The sequence below is a fragment of the Macrotis lagotis genome, chromosome 7 (assembly GCF_037893015.1).
Source record: "Macrotis lagotis isolate mMagLag1 chromosome 7, bilby.v1.9.chrom.fasta, whole genome shotgun sequence".
Taxonomy (NCBI): domain Eukaryota; kingdom Metazoa; phylum Chordata; class Mammalia; order Peramelemorphia; family Peramelidae; genus Macrotis; species Macrotis lagotis.
The window spans coordinates 129734390-129751801 of NC_133664.1; the positions used below are offsets into that span (position 1 = coordinate 129734390).

Consider the following 17412-nt stretch of genomic DNA (forward strand, 5'->3'; position numbering starts at 1 on the left):
AAAATGCTACATTTAAAGACTTGTTTCCCGTAATTGTGCCTTAAATATGAAGCCCAGTCATCTAGATGTATTTCTATTGAATTGTCAACAAATATTATCAATTATTGATCTATTTATTGTGTGGTATAGTTTATAGAATTAGCTTCAAAGTCAAAGATTTAGGTTCAAATCACTCCTCTGACAATAGTGATTATCATATGAACATGCACAAGTAACTAGGTCTCTTAATACTCCAAGCTGCTCTCTTAAGATCCAATTGCAAAATACCTGCAGCAGTGCATTGAAGGGGCAGGGAGGGGGAGTGCTTTCTCACCCTGAGTTCCCTATAACAGTGGAATCATAGCGATAGATATATGAATCCCTACAAATGTGTAATGTATATACTATGTAATATATTTGCATATGTACCCGTATACTGATAAACAAATATACAAAGATTCTCTACCATGTACAGAGCTTTATGGGAACTTTTGCAATGAGAAAATACCATCTTACTTTTATTTACCCCTAGAAAGAGATCAAAAAGTCAAGGAATTGTACTAAAAAAAATTATATTAAATTAAAACTGCCTCTATAAAGGCATGTTATTGGAGGAAAGCAACCATTCTGTTACTTCATTTCAGATTTCAATATTTCAAGAGTATGAAATTTCTTTGGTGTGAGTACCCCTTGTACCAAAGCAGATGACTATAACTTAATAGATGCTTTGAGGATTTTAGTGGTCAAAAAAAAATTGTTTTGTCAGATTGTTTTTAAATCACATCTGACTCTTCGTGATCCCATTTGGGTTTTCTTGGCATTTCTTTCTTTTCTTTCTTTGGCTTATTTAATAGTTGAGGAAACTGTGGCAAATAGGGTTGATTTGTCCAGGGTCACAGAGCTACTAAATGTCCAAGGTCAAATTTGAACTCAGAGGAGTATTCCCGATTTACTGTCCAGCACTTTATCCACTGGCAGCTGGTATTGTACTTCAAAAAGAAAAGGGGAGGAAATATATACATGCATCATATATATATATATATATATATATATATATATATATATATATATATATATATCCTTTCCTAAAACACATATACAAAAAATTGTAATCATTCTTTAAGACAGTTATTTCTGGGGGGCGGAGCCAAGATGGCAACAAGAAAGGATCTGGTCTTAGGCGCTCTCTGATAAAACTCATAAACTAAGGACTCTAACTAAACTTTTGAGAGACAGAACCCCCAGAGGGACCCAGGGAGGTAGTTCTCCTACTCAAAGTGACCTGGAAAAGAGCAGAAAGTCTCTGCTTCCTAGGGTTGGAGGGGCGGCCCAGCAGAGGGGTGGCCCACCAGAGCCAAAGAGCTTCAGCTCCCGGAGGCAGCCCCAGGGTGCTGGGAGCTACAGCTCACAGCAGTGCGGGGGTTTCCTGACCTGCGCCCCGGGGAGCACTGGCACAAATTGGGGGAACAGTGGGGGACCTCTGCCAAAGCAAGCATATGAAGCCCAGCCCTCAGGGCACACAGCTAGCAGTGTGTCCACTGCATTCCATATCCAGGAAACAAAAGCAGGAGGAGCCTGTAAGCAGGAGCCCCCAGGGCATGAGCCCATTTAACTGAGGGAGGGGAGTGAAGAGAGAGAGACAGACTGCCCAGCTCTGTCCTCTGCCCCTGGAACAGGACTCTGGGGCTCTGACCACATTCAGATCCTGATCGCAGTCTAGGCCCCCCCATAGAACAGCAGGGCCCCCCCACATCAGCCCTGTGGCAGAGGGGGGTGCTTATGGTCATTCACAGACCAGGAGGGAGGACAGAGCCTCACACACTGAGACTCCTGTGGGAGTGTCCCAAAAGCTCAGGAAGCACCCCAAAAACAGGACCAGGCTGGGAAAATGAGCAAGCAGAGAAAAAAAGAGGAATACCATTGAGAAATACATTATCAACGATCCCAAGAAGGATCGATATACTCAGTCTTAAGATGAGGAAGCACAAGTTCTTGCATATAAAGACTCCAAGAAAAATAGAAATTGGGCTCAGGCTATGACAGAGCTCAAAAAAAGACTTTGAAAATCAAATGAGGGAGTTAGAAGAAAAACTGGTAAAAGAAAGGAGAGAGATGCAGGAAAAATATGAAAATGAAGTCAGCAGCCTAGTCAAGGAAATCCAAAAAAATGCTGAAGAAAATAGCATGCTAAAAACCAGCTTAGGTCAAATGGATAAAACAGTTCAAAAAGTTATTGAGGAGAAGAATGCTTTAAAAAACAAAATTGGCCAGATGGAAAAAGAGATAAGAAAACTCTCTGAGGAGAACAAATCCTTCAGACAAAGAATAGAATTCAGGGAGTTTGATGAATTTACCAGAAATCAGGAATCAATACTTCAAAACCCCAAAAAATGAAAAATTAGAAGAAAATGTGAAATATCTCATTGAAAAAACAACTGATATGGAAAACAGACTTAGGAAAGATAATTTAAAAATTATTGGAATACCTGAAAGTCATGATCAGGAAAAGAGCCTTGACATCATTTTCAAAGAATTACTACAGGGAAATTGCCATGATATTCTAGAAGCAGAGGGCAAAATAGAAATGGAGAGAATCCACCAATCCCCCTGAGAAAGAGATCCCAAAAAAAACCAACCCCTAGGAATATTATAGCCAAGTTCCAGAACTCCCAAGTCTAAGAGAAAATATTACAAGCAGCCAGAAGGACATAGTTCAAATATCAGGAGCTGCAGTCAGGATCACACAGGACTTAGCAGCAACTACATTGGAAGCTCGTAGGGCTTGGAATACAATATACCGGAAGGCAAAAGAGCTTAGAATGCAACTGAGAATCAACTGCCCAGCAAGGCTGAATGTCCTCTTCCAAGGAAAAAGATGGATTTTCAATGAACCAGGGGATTTTCAAATGTCAGATATAACACATTTTCTTTTTTACTTCTTGCAAGGGGCTGGGATTGGAAGGCCTGTCCAGGACCATAGGGTCAGGTGCATGCTGGGCCTAAGGGGTGGTATGGGGGCTCAAGGGCCTCTTGGCCCCAGGGCCAGGGATCTGTCTGCTGCGCCACTCAGCGACCCTACAGCAGAGTCAGAGTGAAAGGAGAGAGAAAATATAATACATGGTAGTGGAGAAATAAGAAAGGAGGGAGTTGCGATCAGCAATGGCAACAGTGGAAAAATATGGAATTAACTTTTGCTAAGAACTTATCATAAAGAATGTGACCCACTCGTGACAGAGTTGTTGGTGTTAGAACAAAGACTCAAGCACATTTTTTATTATTATTATTTTGGGGGGGTGCAGGGCAAATGGGGCTGGGTGGCCCACTTGGGGCAGCATAGCAGGGTGATCGTTGAGTGTCTGAGGTGGGATTTGGACCCAGGTGCTTCTGGCTCAAGGGCCAATGTGCTATCTGCCACCTAGCTGCCCCTACTATTGTTACTATTTTATTTTATTTTGGGTTTATTTCTTTTTTGGTTTTTGCAGGGCAGTGGGGTTCAGGTGGCTTGCATGTCACACAGTTGGGTGATTATTGGGTGTACGGGGCCAGATGTGGGCTTGGATGCTTATGACTCCAGGGCTGGTGCTCCGTCCACTGCGCCACCTGGCCATACCTACAATTAGTACTATTATTTATTATTTTAATTTTTTTCTCTCCCCTTTATTGCTCAAGTGAGTCTATATTTTGGGGGGAGGGGTATTTTGTTTACTCTTAAACAAGAATATTTTATTAATGTATAAAAAATTGTACAAAATGAGAATAAATAAATATTAATTATTAAAATAAAAAGACAATTATTTCTTCTCATGAGATGTTATTTGAGGGGGAAAACAATTCAGTGTGTTGATTTACAATTTAGTGCATGAGATGTTATTTGAGGGGAAAACAATTCAGTGTATTGATTTACAATTTAGTGAAGATGACAAGTGTCTATTGCATTTATAGAGAAAGATAGCAGAGATATGATCACAAATAAATTTGAGTACCATGTTAACTGACATGTTTAAAATATAGAGTATGAAAATAGTAATCCATTTTTGTAGCCCAGAAAAACTAATAACATGTATATTAAGATTAGAAGATTAGAAGATTATATTAAGATTAGAAGAAATAATTACTTCTTGCAAGAAAGCAAAATTGTTAAATTTAAGAGTGTAATTATTGTGTGTGGATATAATTAAAGTCAAATGAAGTAGGATTGATAAAGCTTGAGACACTTAAAGTATTTTAATTATTAAAATAAATATTAAACATACTACTTTCAACATGAAATTCATTCTTTTGAAATATAATTGACTGCCATCACAATCCTTCCTTGAAGTGTCTCATCTGTAGTTAATGGTATAGAAGGAAGAGCTGAAAACTTGATATAGGTACCATGTATCAGATTATAATAACTTTCTATTTTTGACCTTTTACACCAGGGAATAACTGTAGAATATTGTCTCTGAATTTCCCCCTAACTTTTTTCTCCTAATTTATTTGCATACTTACCAAACAAGTTCCTATGTATTCCTAATCTTAATCTTGGTAGGTTTACTGTGGTTTTGCCCAGGCCCTTACATAATCAGACTGCAAAGAAAGGAAAAATGTATACTGTTTAAAGTTAGAGTAAAAGGACCAACTCTCTGATAAAGGACCTTTTTGCCTGCCTTCCCCTCGTTGCTCTTTAATTCACCACTTTCATCATTTCAATTTCTTTAACAACATATAAACTGAAATTTCATTCCTGCTCCTCACACTTCCCCATTTCAAAACTTTTCAGCTACCCTTGAATGTTAATGATGATAGAGAAAAAAAGGTAAATTCCTATGAGAGAATAGCCTTTTTTATTAGTAATATTAACTAAGATCAAAGAGTACAGATGGCTCTTAATAGTCATCTAATCCAACTTTATTTCTGCATGTTTTATGATTTTTTTATTATAAAACTGATATTGGAATTCTAGGAATTTGTTGCCTAGAGGCTAGTGAGGGGTGAATCTTCAAAGTTTACTTGGGGATTATGATGAACTTAGTAACCTGAGCAAGAAAAAGGAGTTTGATGTAATGGATAGGGACTTGAAGTCAGGAAAACCTTTATTTAAATCCCACCTCAGTTAAGTGAGTATGGATAATTATAGTGGAAGGACTTAAGAGTCAATAAAATCCAGGTCCCATCCCACTAGCTGTGTGACCATAGGCAAGTTCTCTAGTTTCTTTAAATCTCATTTTGATTATTTATAAAAGAAAGATTGAACTAGATGGCTTCTAAAGGCCCTTCTAACTTGAAATCTCTGGTCCTCTGTTCATTTTCCTCTTCCCTATTCCAAGAACATTGTTGTAAAAATCAAATGATAAAATATTTTAAAAGGCTTTGTAACTGACAGTCATAATGATGATATTTCATTGAATTCAACAAATATGAGATAGCTCTGCTCTACCACTTTCAGAATAGAAGGAAGATTCAATGAGGGCCATACACTTTCAAAGAAGAAGAGGTAGGATAGTAATGACTATTGGAAGGAGTTTTGCATGTAGGCAGACTACAATCATCCCAACAGGGGTAAAAGAGGTAAAGTTTGAAGTACAAGGGAAGCATGCTGCACTGGCCTATAGGGAAATGTTTTCTTCTTCCAGGGAGCTAGGGAACAAAAGGATAAAAGAATTTTAAGGCATCAGTAGTCCAGAATTAGAATACGCTGAAGAAATGACTTCAAATCCTGCCTCAAAAAAAAAAACTCATATGCAGGTCCTACTAGAAAATGGGAATTTCATCAGTTCTTGCAGCATTATCAACCCCAATCTTCCTTGGTTTAGATGGCTAAAAATAGTTTGATTTAGCATCCAACCTGATAGAATTAAGGCAAAGGATATAAATAAGGAATAAGTCTGTTTTATAAACAGCTCCAGGCAACTTGGTGTCATAATGGATAGAGCACAGCCCTGGAGTCAGGAGGACAGGAGTTCAAATCTGACCTCAGACACTTAATCCTCACTTAGCTGTGTGACCTTGGGCAAGTCACCTAACCCCATTGCCTTGCAAAAACAAAAAGTAACCAGGTCCTATACATCCAGTAATTGCCCAGAAAGGTCCTTTGGTTGTCCTTTTGATGAAGGACTCATCTCTAAGGGAAAAATTGGAAAAATGAGTCTGTATAAATGGTAGCAGATTTTTTAAAGTCAAAAGGTCTAACCTAGTTTTATTGATTCCCTATGGTTGTCAATTAACCTACTGCTATTAGGTTTTAAGAATTCTGGCAAGTTTGTGCCATTGTTTTATTTGCTTTTCCTGCATGTATGAGTAGTAAAATTCCTTAGAAAACTGAGACAGGAGTGGATACTGATTTTAATAGTAATAAGATAGGGAGCGATAGCAATATATTTTCTTTCATTTCCAGAACCTTGGTGAAAAGAGACCTGGGTAGCAGTAGCAGGTAGTATCAAATGATGACCAGGTGAGTCAATCCCTGGGACTTAGAGAAGAAAATGAGGTCCAAAATTTAAAACAAGTGCCTCTCCAAGAATTCAGCCATTTTTTTTTTTAGTAAAGCAAAGAAACACCTTTATTATATTGTTCTTAAGAATAGGTGACCAGAAAGTGGACAGACCCCAGCTTTAAGCAGCAAATATTTACCCCTATTTCTGGCTACAGAGTCCCTTCCAACCTTCCCCATTGAATGGGCACTAAGGGGTGTACAACTTCTACTTCCTAAGGTTTTGTTTTCTTGTTGCAAGGTATTAATTGTCTCTCCCAAATTTTTAAGCTCCTTCCTTATTTCTTCAAGGAAGTCTTTCTATGCTGGAGACCAGATTGTATTCTCCTCAGAGGTTCCAGGTCTCTCTTAGTTAGGGTCTTTCCCTTCCAGGAATTTTTCTATGGATCCACCTTTCCGCTGACCCTTCTTCATTGTGCTAAGGCTTTGAGTTGGGGGTGGGGGGGCTGGTTCACCTGAGCTTGGGATCCCTGAAGGCTTTACTGAGTGCAGTTTCTCTGTCTGGCCAGTAGGAGGTGCTGGTTGCTTTCTCTGGAGTGTCTGTGACCTTGGTTGAGACCTTCTCCCTTTCCTTGAAGGGAGGAGTTGGAGCTGTTGAATTCTTTTGCCTTCAATCACTGGTGGGCTTTACCCTGGCCTGAGGTCATTCCTCATCTGGGCTGGTTCTTCTGCTCACACACCTGGGCCTGAGGCAGAAGTAGTTTGCATTTGTTTGTTTGGGAGGAGGTCTGAGCTGCAGTGGGACCAGAGGAACCCAGGATGGTGTCCGCAGCTCTCCTGCACTAGAATTCTTCCCCCAGCCCCATCCCCAAGCTCAGCACCAACACCAGCGCCTCTGCTTCCCCGCAGACACAAGCCCCTGTCGTCCAGCCCCACCGCTGATCCAGCAGGTCCGGCTCTCGGGCCCTCAGACTCTCGTTTCCAATTCAGCTGTTAATCTGGCTGATCTGGGGCTGATCCTCCCTCAGAGCCCAGACTCACCCGCCTGTACTCAGCCAAGGCTGCTGCGGGAGACAAATCCTGAGGTAGATCTTCCTCTCCTGGCTTTTCTTTCTGGGTTTTGTGGGTCGGATTCTTTTAAGAGGTTTGTTTCATGTGATAGATGGGGAAGAAGAGATCAGGAGACTTTAGAACTGTGCCTGTCTTCTCTCTGCCATCTTGGCCAGAAGATGGTATACAACTTCTAGACATGCCTGTGGGAACACAGGCTATTCTAACGTCCATGACACAGATCATTTCCAAATAACCGCCACCTGGACACAATCTCAGGAGCTGGCATGCCACCCTGAGAGATAAGGTGTGCCGGAGTCCTTGGGAGCTGGTCTTTCCACCCCACAGACCAAGGGCACAGGACACAGCTGTGTTTAACCACCTCCCCCTTCACGTACACCCTTATCCTGTAACACAAGTTCTGCACGTAGACCTGCTTGTACATCCACCATTTCCTCATTTTTTCTTTGTTCTACCTCAGAAGACTTAATAGTATATATGTTAGAAGCTAAGCAGTAATAAATTTGAGCTTGAGGCATAAGGCAGTGTGGCTTGACTCCTTATTCTCAGCTCCCCTCCAGGAGGGAGATCATCGCTGAAAGGGCCCCGAAATGAAGCAAGCCACAACACATGCCTATTGTATGTTTTCCCTTAATATATTACTCCCACTTGATCATGAATCACATGTGCATGTCAATGAGCTAGCTCCACCCTAGGGAAGTATTGATTAATATCCATAACTCTATTAAGCATGCATGGTTACTTATTTACAGCTGTTAAATTTTATGTCTACCTCAGAACTGACCTTCACCAGTTCTTACCAGTCTGCTAGACTGTTTCTTGACCAGTTTCCTTGAATTTATTTTTATCTCTTTTTATCTGGGTCTACCTGACCTCCTCCTGGACTCATCACTCAAGTTATACTTATTCTTTTGTGGAAATTAAAATCAGTTGCTTCTCAAATTGGATTAAGTATTTCCAGGAGTTTGGCCCTGGTAAAAAAAAAAGCCTGTCTACTTACTCCATAAGTACCTGATCTTCCTTATATCCCTAGATATAATCAGATTCAAATTGAGTTACTTGACTATGCTTTAAGCCCAGATCACTCTGGCTCTCACTGATTGCCAACAGTAAGTCCCAGACTAAACCTGTTTGTCATTGTTTAGGTTTTGATTCCTCAGAGTAAGCAAAAATAGTAATTACTTCTGTTCTGATGATATTCTCCTCTTAGATTTTTGGGTTGTTTTGTTTGTGTTTTTTCATTTTGGGGAGGAGTGGGGGGGGGGAAGATGGGTAAAAGGCACTGTTTTTTTGCCTCATTTTTTCCCTAACCTTTATCACTGGATGAGTGTTGTTGCTTCAGCCAAACTGAGACCTGGGAAAGACCTTAGCTAAAAATGACCAAGTTCTCCCTGCTATATCCAGGGTCATCTTCAGTCCTTCTGTTCCATTTCTGATCACTGGATCCAGATGGCTCCTGGGGATTATGGTGACTTTGCACAGCCTTGCCTCATATAAATCCAATGCACTTGCAAGTCATGACATCACCTTCCTGATGTAATTGTTCCTCTTCAAGAATGAAGGATAAAATAAATAATAGTCTTATAATTCATTTAGTCCATGGATCCATACCCTTTTAAAATTCTCTTTTAGGTTCCCCATTCTAAATCAATAATGGAATTTCTTATCTGGATCAGTGATCCAAAAACTATCATTTGATTTCCAGTAACTATCACTCAAACAGCAACAAAAATAAACAACAAAAACCATCCTACCTACTAAGGAAGTTTCAAAATTATGGGCATTGAAAGAAGGGAGAGAAAAAAAAGTAAAACTAAGGGATGAATGCAGTTTTTAAAATAAAAGAAAGCACATCAACACAATACAGCAACATGACTACCACCAAAACAAAAATAATATGAACCTCTTTTCCTATAAGGATAAGAATGAAAACAATAATGCTCAGAAAAATAACAACTCAAAAATCTAAAAAATCAGGCTAACATTGGAGACTTCTGAGAGCCAAGATGGAGAATAAACAGTAAATTGCCATAACTCTCCCATATTCACCTCCAGACAATTATAAAATGGTGACAAATAAAACCTGAAACAGCAGAATCATCAAAAAAAGATGAAATGAAACAATATTTCAACCTAAGAAACTTCAAACATTAGCAGTAAAATTATGTCTATCTTGAGTTAAAAGGGAGCATAGATCAGGACAGCAAATCAGCAACAAGCCCCAACTCATCAAAACCAACTAGAGATCCTGAGTTTTAAGATTAGTGGAGTAGGTAAATTCCAATACAATGGGTATTTCCCCCATATGCCTTAGCACAATCAGGGGAATGACCCTGTGGTCCCTGGTACAAAAAGACTTACTGAGTATTGTCCCTTTTACCCCAAGGAACAGAGCTCAAATTAAAATGAAAGAAAAAAAAAAAGAGTGAACATAAAACAACAAAGAATCTTACCATAGAACAGGACTGACTAAAATTGCCTCACAGGTTGCATGCAACCTGTAGTTCAATTTTTTTGCAGCCCACCTGTGGGTTTTAATTTTTATGAGTGGAAAAAATAAGTTATTTTGCTTGGAATGTATATTAGAGTTTTTAATTATATCACTTATAAATAATCTTGTTGGTGATCATTTCTTTGGTGTTTTTAAGCAGTATTATGGACAGAACTTACCACATAGAATTTTCAATTGACATGTGGGATGTGTTCCATCTGTATGACACAGACTAGTCTTGATGCACCTACTTTTATACTGTTGTGTTGTTGCTTTGTTGTTCTGTGTTTGCTTTCTCACTTTGTACCTTAGCCTGTTGTATTGATGACCCATGTACACCCACTTTCTAATAAGTTATGAAGGAACCTTTTTATATATCTAAGAACCTTGGCCCCAGAATCCTGTGCACTCATCTGTGCTGAGTGCAGACAAAAGAAGTCCTACCAAGCTTCTTTTATGACATTATTGTGCTGATATCTAGACCTTGAACTCAAAACAAAATTATAGACCAATTTCCCTAATGAATATCAGTGCCCAAATTTTGAATAAAATATAGCAAAGAGATTACAGCATTATATAAATTTATATATTACAGCTGTGGGATTTATACCAGAAGTATGGGATTAATTCATTATTAGGATAACTATCAATGAAATTAACCATATTAGCAACATATCCTTATGGAAATCATAAGTTTATCTTGATAGATGCTGAAAAATCTTTTGATAAAATATGGTACCCATTCCTATTAAAAACTAGAGAATATGGTAACAAAGGGAGTATTCCTTAAGGTAATAAGCATTATCTGCAATGGAGATGAACTTTGAAGCCTTTCCAATAAGATCAGGAGTGAAGCAAGAATGTCCATTATCACCATTAGTATTCAATATAATACTACAAATGTTAAGTAAAGCATAAGAGAAGGCACAGAAATCTCAGAAATTATAACAGGCAATGCGGAAACAAAATTATCACTCTTTGCAGATGATAATGATGATATACTTAGAGAATCCCAGAGAATAAATTTCAAAACTACTTGAAATAATGAACAATGTTAGCAAAATTTCAGAATATAGGATAAAGCCACATAAATCTATCACATTTCTTTATATGACCAGTAAAGCCCAACAACAAGAAATAGAAAAAGAAATTCTGTTTAAAATAATTGTAAGCAATATAATGTACTTGGGAGTCTATCTGCCAAGAAAAACCCAGTAACTATATAAACATAATTATAAAATGCTTTTCACAGTCAGTTCTAAATAATTCGAAAAATAACACTGCTCATGGTTAGACTGAGTAGGCTGAGCCAATAGAATAAAAATTACAATTCTGCCTGGTTAATCTAATAATATAGTGGCATGCCAGTCAAAACTACCAAAAATTTATTATATAGAGGTAGAAAAATGAAAACAAAATTTATCTAAAAGAACAAAAAAAAACAAAAATATCAAGGGAATTAATAAAAAATGCAAAGGAAGATGGACTAAAAATACCAGGTCTCCAACTAAATTATAAAGCAGTAATCCTCAAAAGGAACCTAAAAATGGTGTGGTGAATCAGTGCAATAGATTAGATGCACAGGAGTAAAGGACCCTAGTACTCTAGTGTGTGATAAATCCAAATACCCCAATCTTTGGGATAAAAACTCACTATCTGACAAAAACTTTTGGAAAACCTGGAAAATATTAAGGCATAAACTAGGTATAGACCAACATCTCACACCACATAGCAAGATAAGGTCAAAATTGATAAATTTTTTAAAGGATAATATCATAAGCACTTTAGAAGTGCAAGGAATAGTCTTACCTGTCAGATCTATTCAAAAGGGAAGAATCCATGAGCAGAATCCATTGTGAAATGTAAAATTGATCATTTTGATATCTTCTTAAATTAAGCTTTTGCATACAGTACAACCAAAATTAGAAGGAAAGCAGAAACTTGGGAAACAATATTTACTACAAGTGTCTTTGATAAAGGTCATTTCTCAAAAATATAAAAAACTGTGACAAATTTATAACAATACCAGCCATCCCTTAATTTGATAAGTGGTCAAAGAATATGAATAGACAGTTTTTAGATGGAGAAATCAAAGCTGTCTATAGACATGTGAAGAAGTACTCTAAATTATTTTTGCCTGGAGAAACACATTAAAATGACTGGCTAATATAAAAAGGAAAATGAAAAATATTGAAGAGGATGTGGGTAAATTGGGACATTTATGCACTGTTGAAGTTGTGAACTGATTCAACCATTCTGGAGAGCCATTTGAAACTATATGAAAGGGCAGTCAAACTCTGCATACTCTTTTTTTTGCAAGACAAACGGGGTTAAGTGGCTTGCCCAAGGCCACACAGCTAGGTAATTATTAAGTGTCTGAGACCGGATTTGAACCCAGGTATGCCTGACTCCAAAGCCAGTGCTTTATCCACTATGCCACCTAGCCACACCATGCATACTCTTTCATCCAACAATGCCAATACTTGAACTATATCCTAAAGAGATCATAAAAAAGGGAAAAGGACCTACTTGAGAAAAAATATTTTATAGAGCCATTTTCATAATGGCAAATATTGGAACCTGAGGGGATGGAATGCCCATCTACTAGGGAATGGCTGATCAAGCTGTGGTAAATGACTGTAATGGAGTACTGTTGTGCAGTAAGAAATGAGAGGACAGATTTCAGAAAAAAACTGGAAAGATTTATATGAACTGATGCAAAGTGAAATGAGCAGAACAAGGAAAATATTGTATGCCATATCAACAACATTATATGATGATCAACTATGTATGACTCAGCTCTTCTCAGCAACACAATATTCCTAGCAAACTACAAAGGACTTGTGAAGGAAAATACTATCCACATACAAATAAAGGACGGATAGACTCTTAATGCAAATCAAAGCATATATTTTTCACTTACTTTATTGTTTTTTTTCTTTAAATGTTTCTTTCATAGCTGTGACTAATAGGGAAATATGTTTTACATGATAACACATGTATAACCTATATTAAATTGCCTGCCATTTTTGGAAGAGATGAGGAACAGAGGGTGGGAGAAAAATTTGGAAATCGAAATCTTATAAAAGTCAATGCTAGAAATTGTCATGTAGGGGGAAAAATACTATTTAAAAAAGACTTTACCATTTTGAATGCTCTCCTGTGTACATTCTGCATATTATCAATGTTCTGTGATTCACATAACTGAATATAATAATAAAATATGATTTAGTCAGGACTATATTGAGGGATAATCATTTTTTATTCCTGAAAGATATGCTATTCATTTCTTTTTTAATTTCTACCTTTATTTTTTTTTTCAAATTTCTTAATTTCTTAATGCAGATCAAGGTAGCATTAACTTTTGGCCAGGGTAGGGGGGACATATCATACCTTTTCTGTTGTAATTCCCTTTAAATCAATAGATCTTTTTCAGACTATATAAATCCATAATTTTTAAACTCAAATAAAAGCCTTCACATTTATCCCAATTGAATTTTATCTTATTAGATTCAGTCTAAAGTAATATAGCCCATTAATTTTTTTTGATACTGCTCGTCATTCATTGTGTTAGTCATCTCTCTCAGCTTTCTGTCTTTCACAGAGGTGGTTTATACTTTTATCCAATTCATTGATATGTGTTAAGCAGAAAGAGGGCAAGTATATATATTCCTGGGAACTTTCCACTGAGCCATTTTTCTTCTCATATTTGTCTGTATCTCTCTTGCATTCAAATAAATTTCTGCAGGCATTGATCATTCAATAAATATTTATTAAATGAACAGATAATTTATATGTACTTTGAAAAGAATAAAATAATAAATAAAAGATATCTTTATATGTGCTATTGTTCAAATAATTTTTCCTTCCATGAATTTAAAGGTTACTTCCATTTATAAATTTTCTATCTACATGTATATAATAAAACATTCATGTCCATATCAAAGAAAATTGAGGCTAACTTGATGAATCAATTATTTTGTTTTTTTTTTTGTTAAAGAAGAATAAAACTATTTCTTAGAACCTTGTGTATTTCCTTTTTTTAAAAAAAATTGCATCTTTGACTTCTTTAGTGAAAGGAACTCCAAATGTCAGCTCTTGGCTCCACTTCTTAAAATCTCAGAGTTGTCATGTGCCCCTGAGACATGAAATGGCTTACTTGCCCAGAGTCACACAGTCAATATATTCCAGAGTCAGAGCATGAACCCAGATCTTCCTAACTCAGAAGTCAGCTCTTTATCCTTTATTGTACTGTGCTCTTTCTGTTTCCATCAGTTCTTCATAATTACATTTGTAACTGCAGATGGAACTACTAGTACAGCTTTTATAGACCTATAGGAGTTCTCTGTCACTGAATGATTTTGGTAAACAAATTATGTGTCCAGGCAATGTTTAGAATTTGAAGAGTTGTCATGTGGAAGAAGGAATAGATTTGCTCTGTTTGGGCATAGAAGGGTAGAACCAGAAGAAATGGGGGTGGGGTAGAGGGGGAGTTGCAAAGAAGCATAGTTAAAATCCATGTCAGGAAAAACTTCTTAACCCTTAGAGATATCCCAAAGTAGAATGGGCTACTTTTGGAGGTTGAGGTGTGATGATGTTTGTCGGATTTGAATGAGGAGGTACTGTGCTAAGTCACCAGCCTCACTTTCTCCTTCAGAGCCATCTGGGTCCAGTGGCCAGATATGGATCAGGTCAACTGGAGATGGGCCTGGGTGCAATAGTTAGGGTGCCCAGTGTCATATAGCTAGTAAGTATCTGAGGCAGGATTCAAACTCCCATCTTCTTGATTCCAAGACCAGAGCTTTAACCACTGCATCATCTAGCCTAAAGTGAATCCTGCAAATTCTAGATGACTTCATATTGGAGATAGGTATTTTAGGAGCCTTAGTAATTTAGAGATTGGTCTAGATAGCCTCTGAAGTCCCAACTCTGAAATTCTGTATTATCTTATATAGCCCTATTCCGCATTGAATAATTGACTTTTTTCCATGATCTCACTGTAATAATAACAACAACAATAAGGAAAACTAACATTCATATTGCATCTTAAGGTTTACAAAGTATTTTGTTTCATAGGTTCTCATATGATCCTCACAACAACCTTTTGAGGTAGATTTTATTATGATACCCATTTTACATGTGAGGAAACCTACCCAAATACACACAACTAGGAAGTATCTGAGCAAAATATCCACTGCCTCTCCAGGCTATATTTGCCAGAGGAAGGATTTGAAATCTGGATCTTTTTGACTCCAGTCTCTCTTTTCCACCACCTGTCACCATCTGCTATACAACCGTGCTTGCATCCCATTTTATTTGTCCATTAATATCTGAATATAGACTATCAACAGTTGTCATCAAGCAATAAGTAATATGTTTCTGACATTGGGCTAAGTGCTATGATAGATAAATATATAATCTCTACCCTTGAAGAATATTACATTCTAATAGGGGAGAGAAAATACAGTTTTGTAAATAACTGGTTTGTTCCAAGTAGGCAGACCAGAAAGTACCTCTTATTGAAGATATGATTTAAACTGTGTCCTGAAAAAAAAGGTAGATGTGAAGAATTATTTCAGGTATTAAGACTCTTTCTAAAGGAGACCATCACTAAATCTGGACTGTGCCTAAATCATATAACTGGTCAGAAAATTGGAGTGGAGAGGGGTGGATGAAAAGGACCTGTTGTTTTTATCAGTGAAATACCAACAAAACAGATTAACTTTTGGAATAAAATATTTTTTCACAAATCAATTGAAAATAATTTATTAGAACTCTGACTACATTTTCCTAGTTTTTTAAAAATAGTTTTTTAAAAAACTATTCAGAATCAGTTATTTATTGAGCCTATGATACAAGCAGAAAAATCTACTTTAAGCATGTCTTTTCTACTTCTAATTGATTTTCATAGTACATCTCTTTTATAATGAAAATATTAAAATGAGTATAGTTTGTGCTGCCAGAGATTAGTTTTCCTTTTACAGAGCAATATATTTCATTTCAAAAGAACACACAAAAGTTCTATTCCCTACATAGTGCAGTTTTGATATCTAATGTATTCATTTTATTGCCCAGGGGAATTTTTAAGCTCTCATTTCAGCTGGATCCCATTGTGCTTTTAATTCCCTCTGATGTGGCATAAGAAGAAAATATGTTATGTGATAATATGAAAATGAACATTTATCAGAAAACAAATGAGTCTATATCTCAATCCTCATCTTCTGTGAAAGGAGGAAATCAAATAGTGCACTAGACACATTTAGGCCTCTTTTATTTTAAACTGGAAAATATGTAAGAGAGATCTTGTTGCCAGCAAGAAGGATTTCTATGTAATACACTGAAAAGTTTTCCATCTTGTTCCTTACAGGTGATTTTGTATCCAACATCTAACAGTTCAAAGACAGCTGAATTGCACAGAATGGTGGTTCCAAAAAATAGTCAAGATTCTGATCTGAAAATCAAATTGGCCGTGAGAATGGATAAACCACCACATATGAAACATAGTGGGTGAGTTTTGATTTGAGAGGATTGGTAGCATCAATATTTTAATAAGGAGGTTAGTTTTCTATAGTTATTTATTTTTAAATGGTGTTAATTATGCTTAACTATGGAATTGTGTGGCCGAACAAAGCTGATTACCAGGGTGTCCTCTCTTGAATTCTTTCATCCTTTTTCCTTAAAGATAATATCTAATTTATTATCTAGATAGGAGTAGATTTTCTAGGGGTCTCAACTTCACATCTGAGTAAAATATTTTTCTTCAAGATTCCTGGAATTTAATTCTATCCATTCTTCAAAATATATGACAAATTATTGATGTTCCCATACATATCTATGAAAATAAATTCGCAGAAAATAAATCAGTTAACAAAAGTTACATAGTTGGCACTTAAGTAGTGCTCAGTTAAGACTTGTCTTCTAGATAAATTACATTTAACTTTAGAATCTTCAAAGAGACTTTTTAATAGTTTTTGGAAAATTATCCCAAGATGATTAAAGATGTTTCTATCTTCCAATGTAGAATATCATTTAATTTTTCTTGTTTATTTAATATCTTCAAAGTACAAACTATCAATTAATTTATGTTCCAAACTTCTGTTGAAGGCATCCTCTTAGTCTCTGAAGTCTGTAACCTTTCCTTTATCCTCAATTCCTTACCTTCTTGTCCTACATATATAGTAAGTTGACAAATATTGTCATTTCTATCTATATGTCATCTCTCAAACCCCTTCCTCCCCCACATTGGCTGAGTTTTTCTTGCCTGGATTATTTTAATAGCTCCCTAAATGATCTCCCTGCCACACTACATAATACTACTGAAGTAACTTTCTTTAAATTCAGATCTGACCATGTTACTATATTACTTTTTCAACTCTGGTGACTTCCTACTGCCTCCAGAGTAAAATATAAAATCTTCTATTTCAACTTGTGAAACATTACACAGTCCGGTTCCAACATA

The 17412-nt window shown here is 36.7% G+C and overlaps 1 protein-coding gene across 1 annotated transcript in view; it reads left to right on the forward strand.

Moving 5' to 3' along the window:
• Positions 1 to 17412, forward strand: part of CADPS2 (calcium dependent secretion activator 2) — a 713380-nt gene that overhangs the window by 404254 nt on the left and 291714 nt on the right. Inside the window, exon 8 of the mRNA XM_074195280.1 lies at positions 16321 to 16460. Within this exon, the coding sequence (XP_074051381.1) occupies positions 16321 to 16460 (140 nt within the window). The remainder of the gene's footprint in view (positions 1 to 16320; positions 16461 to 17412) is intronic.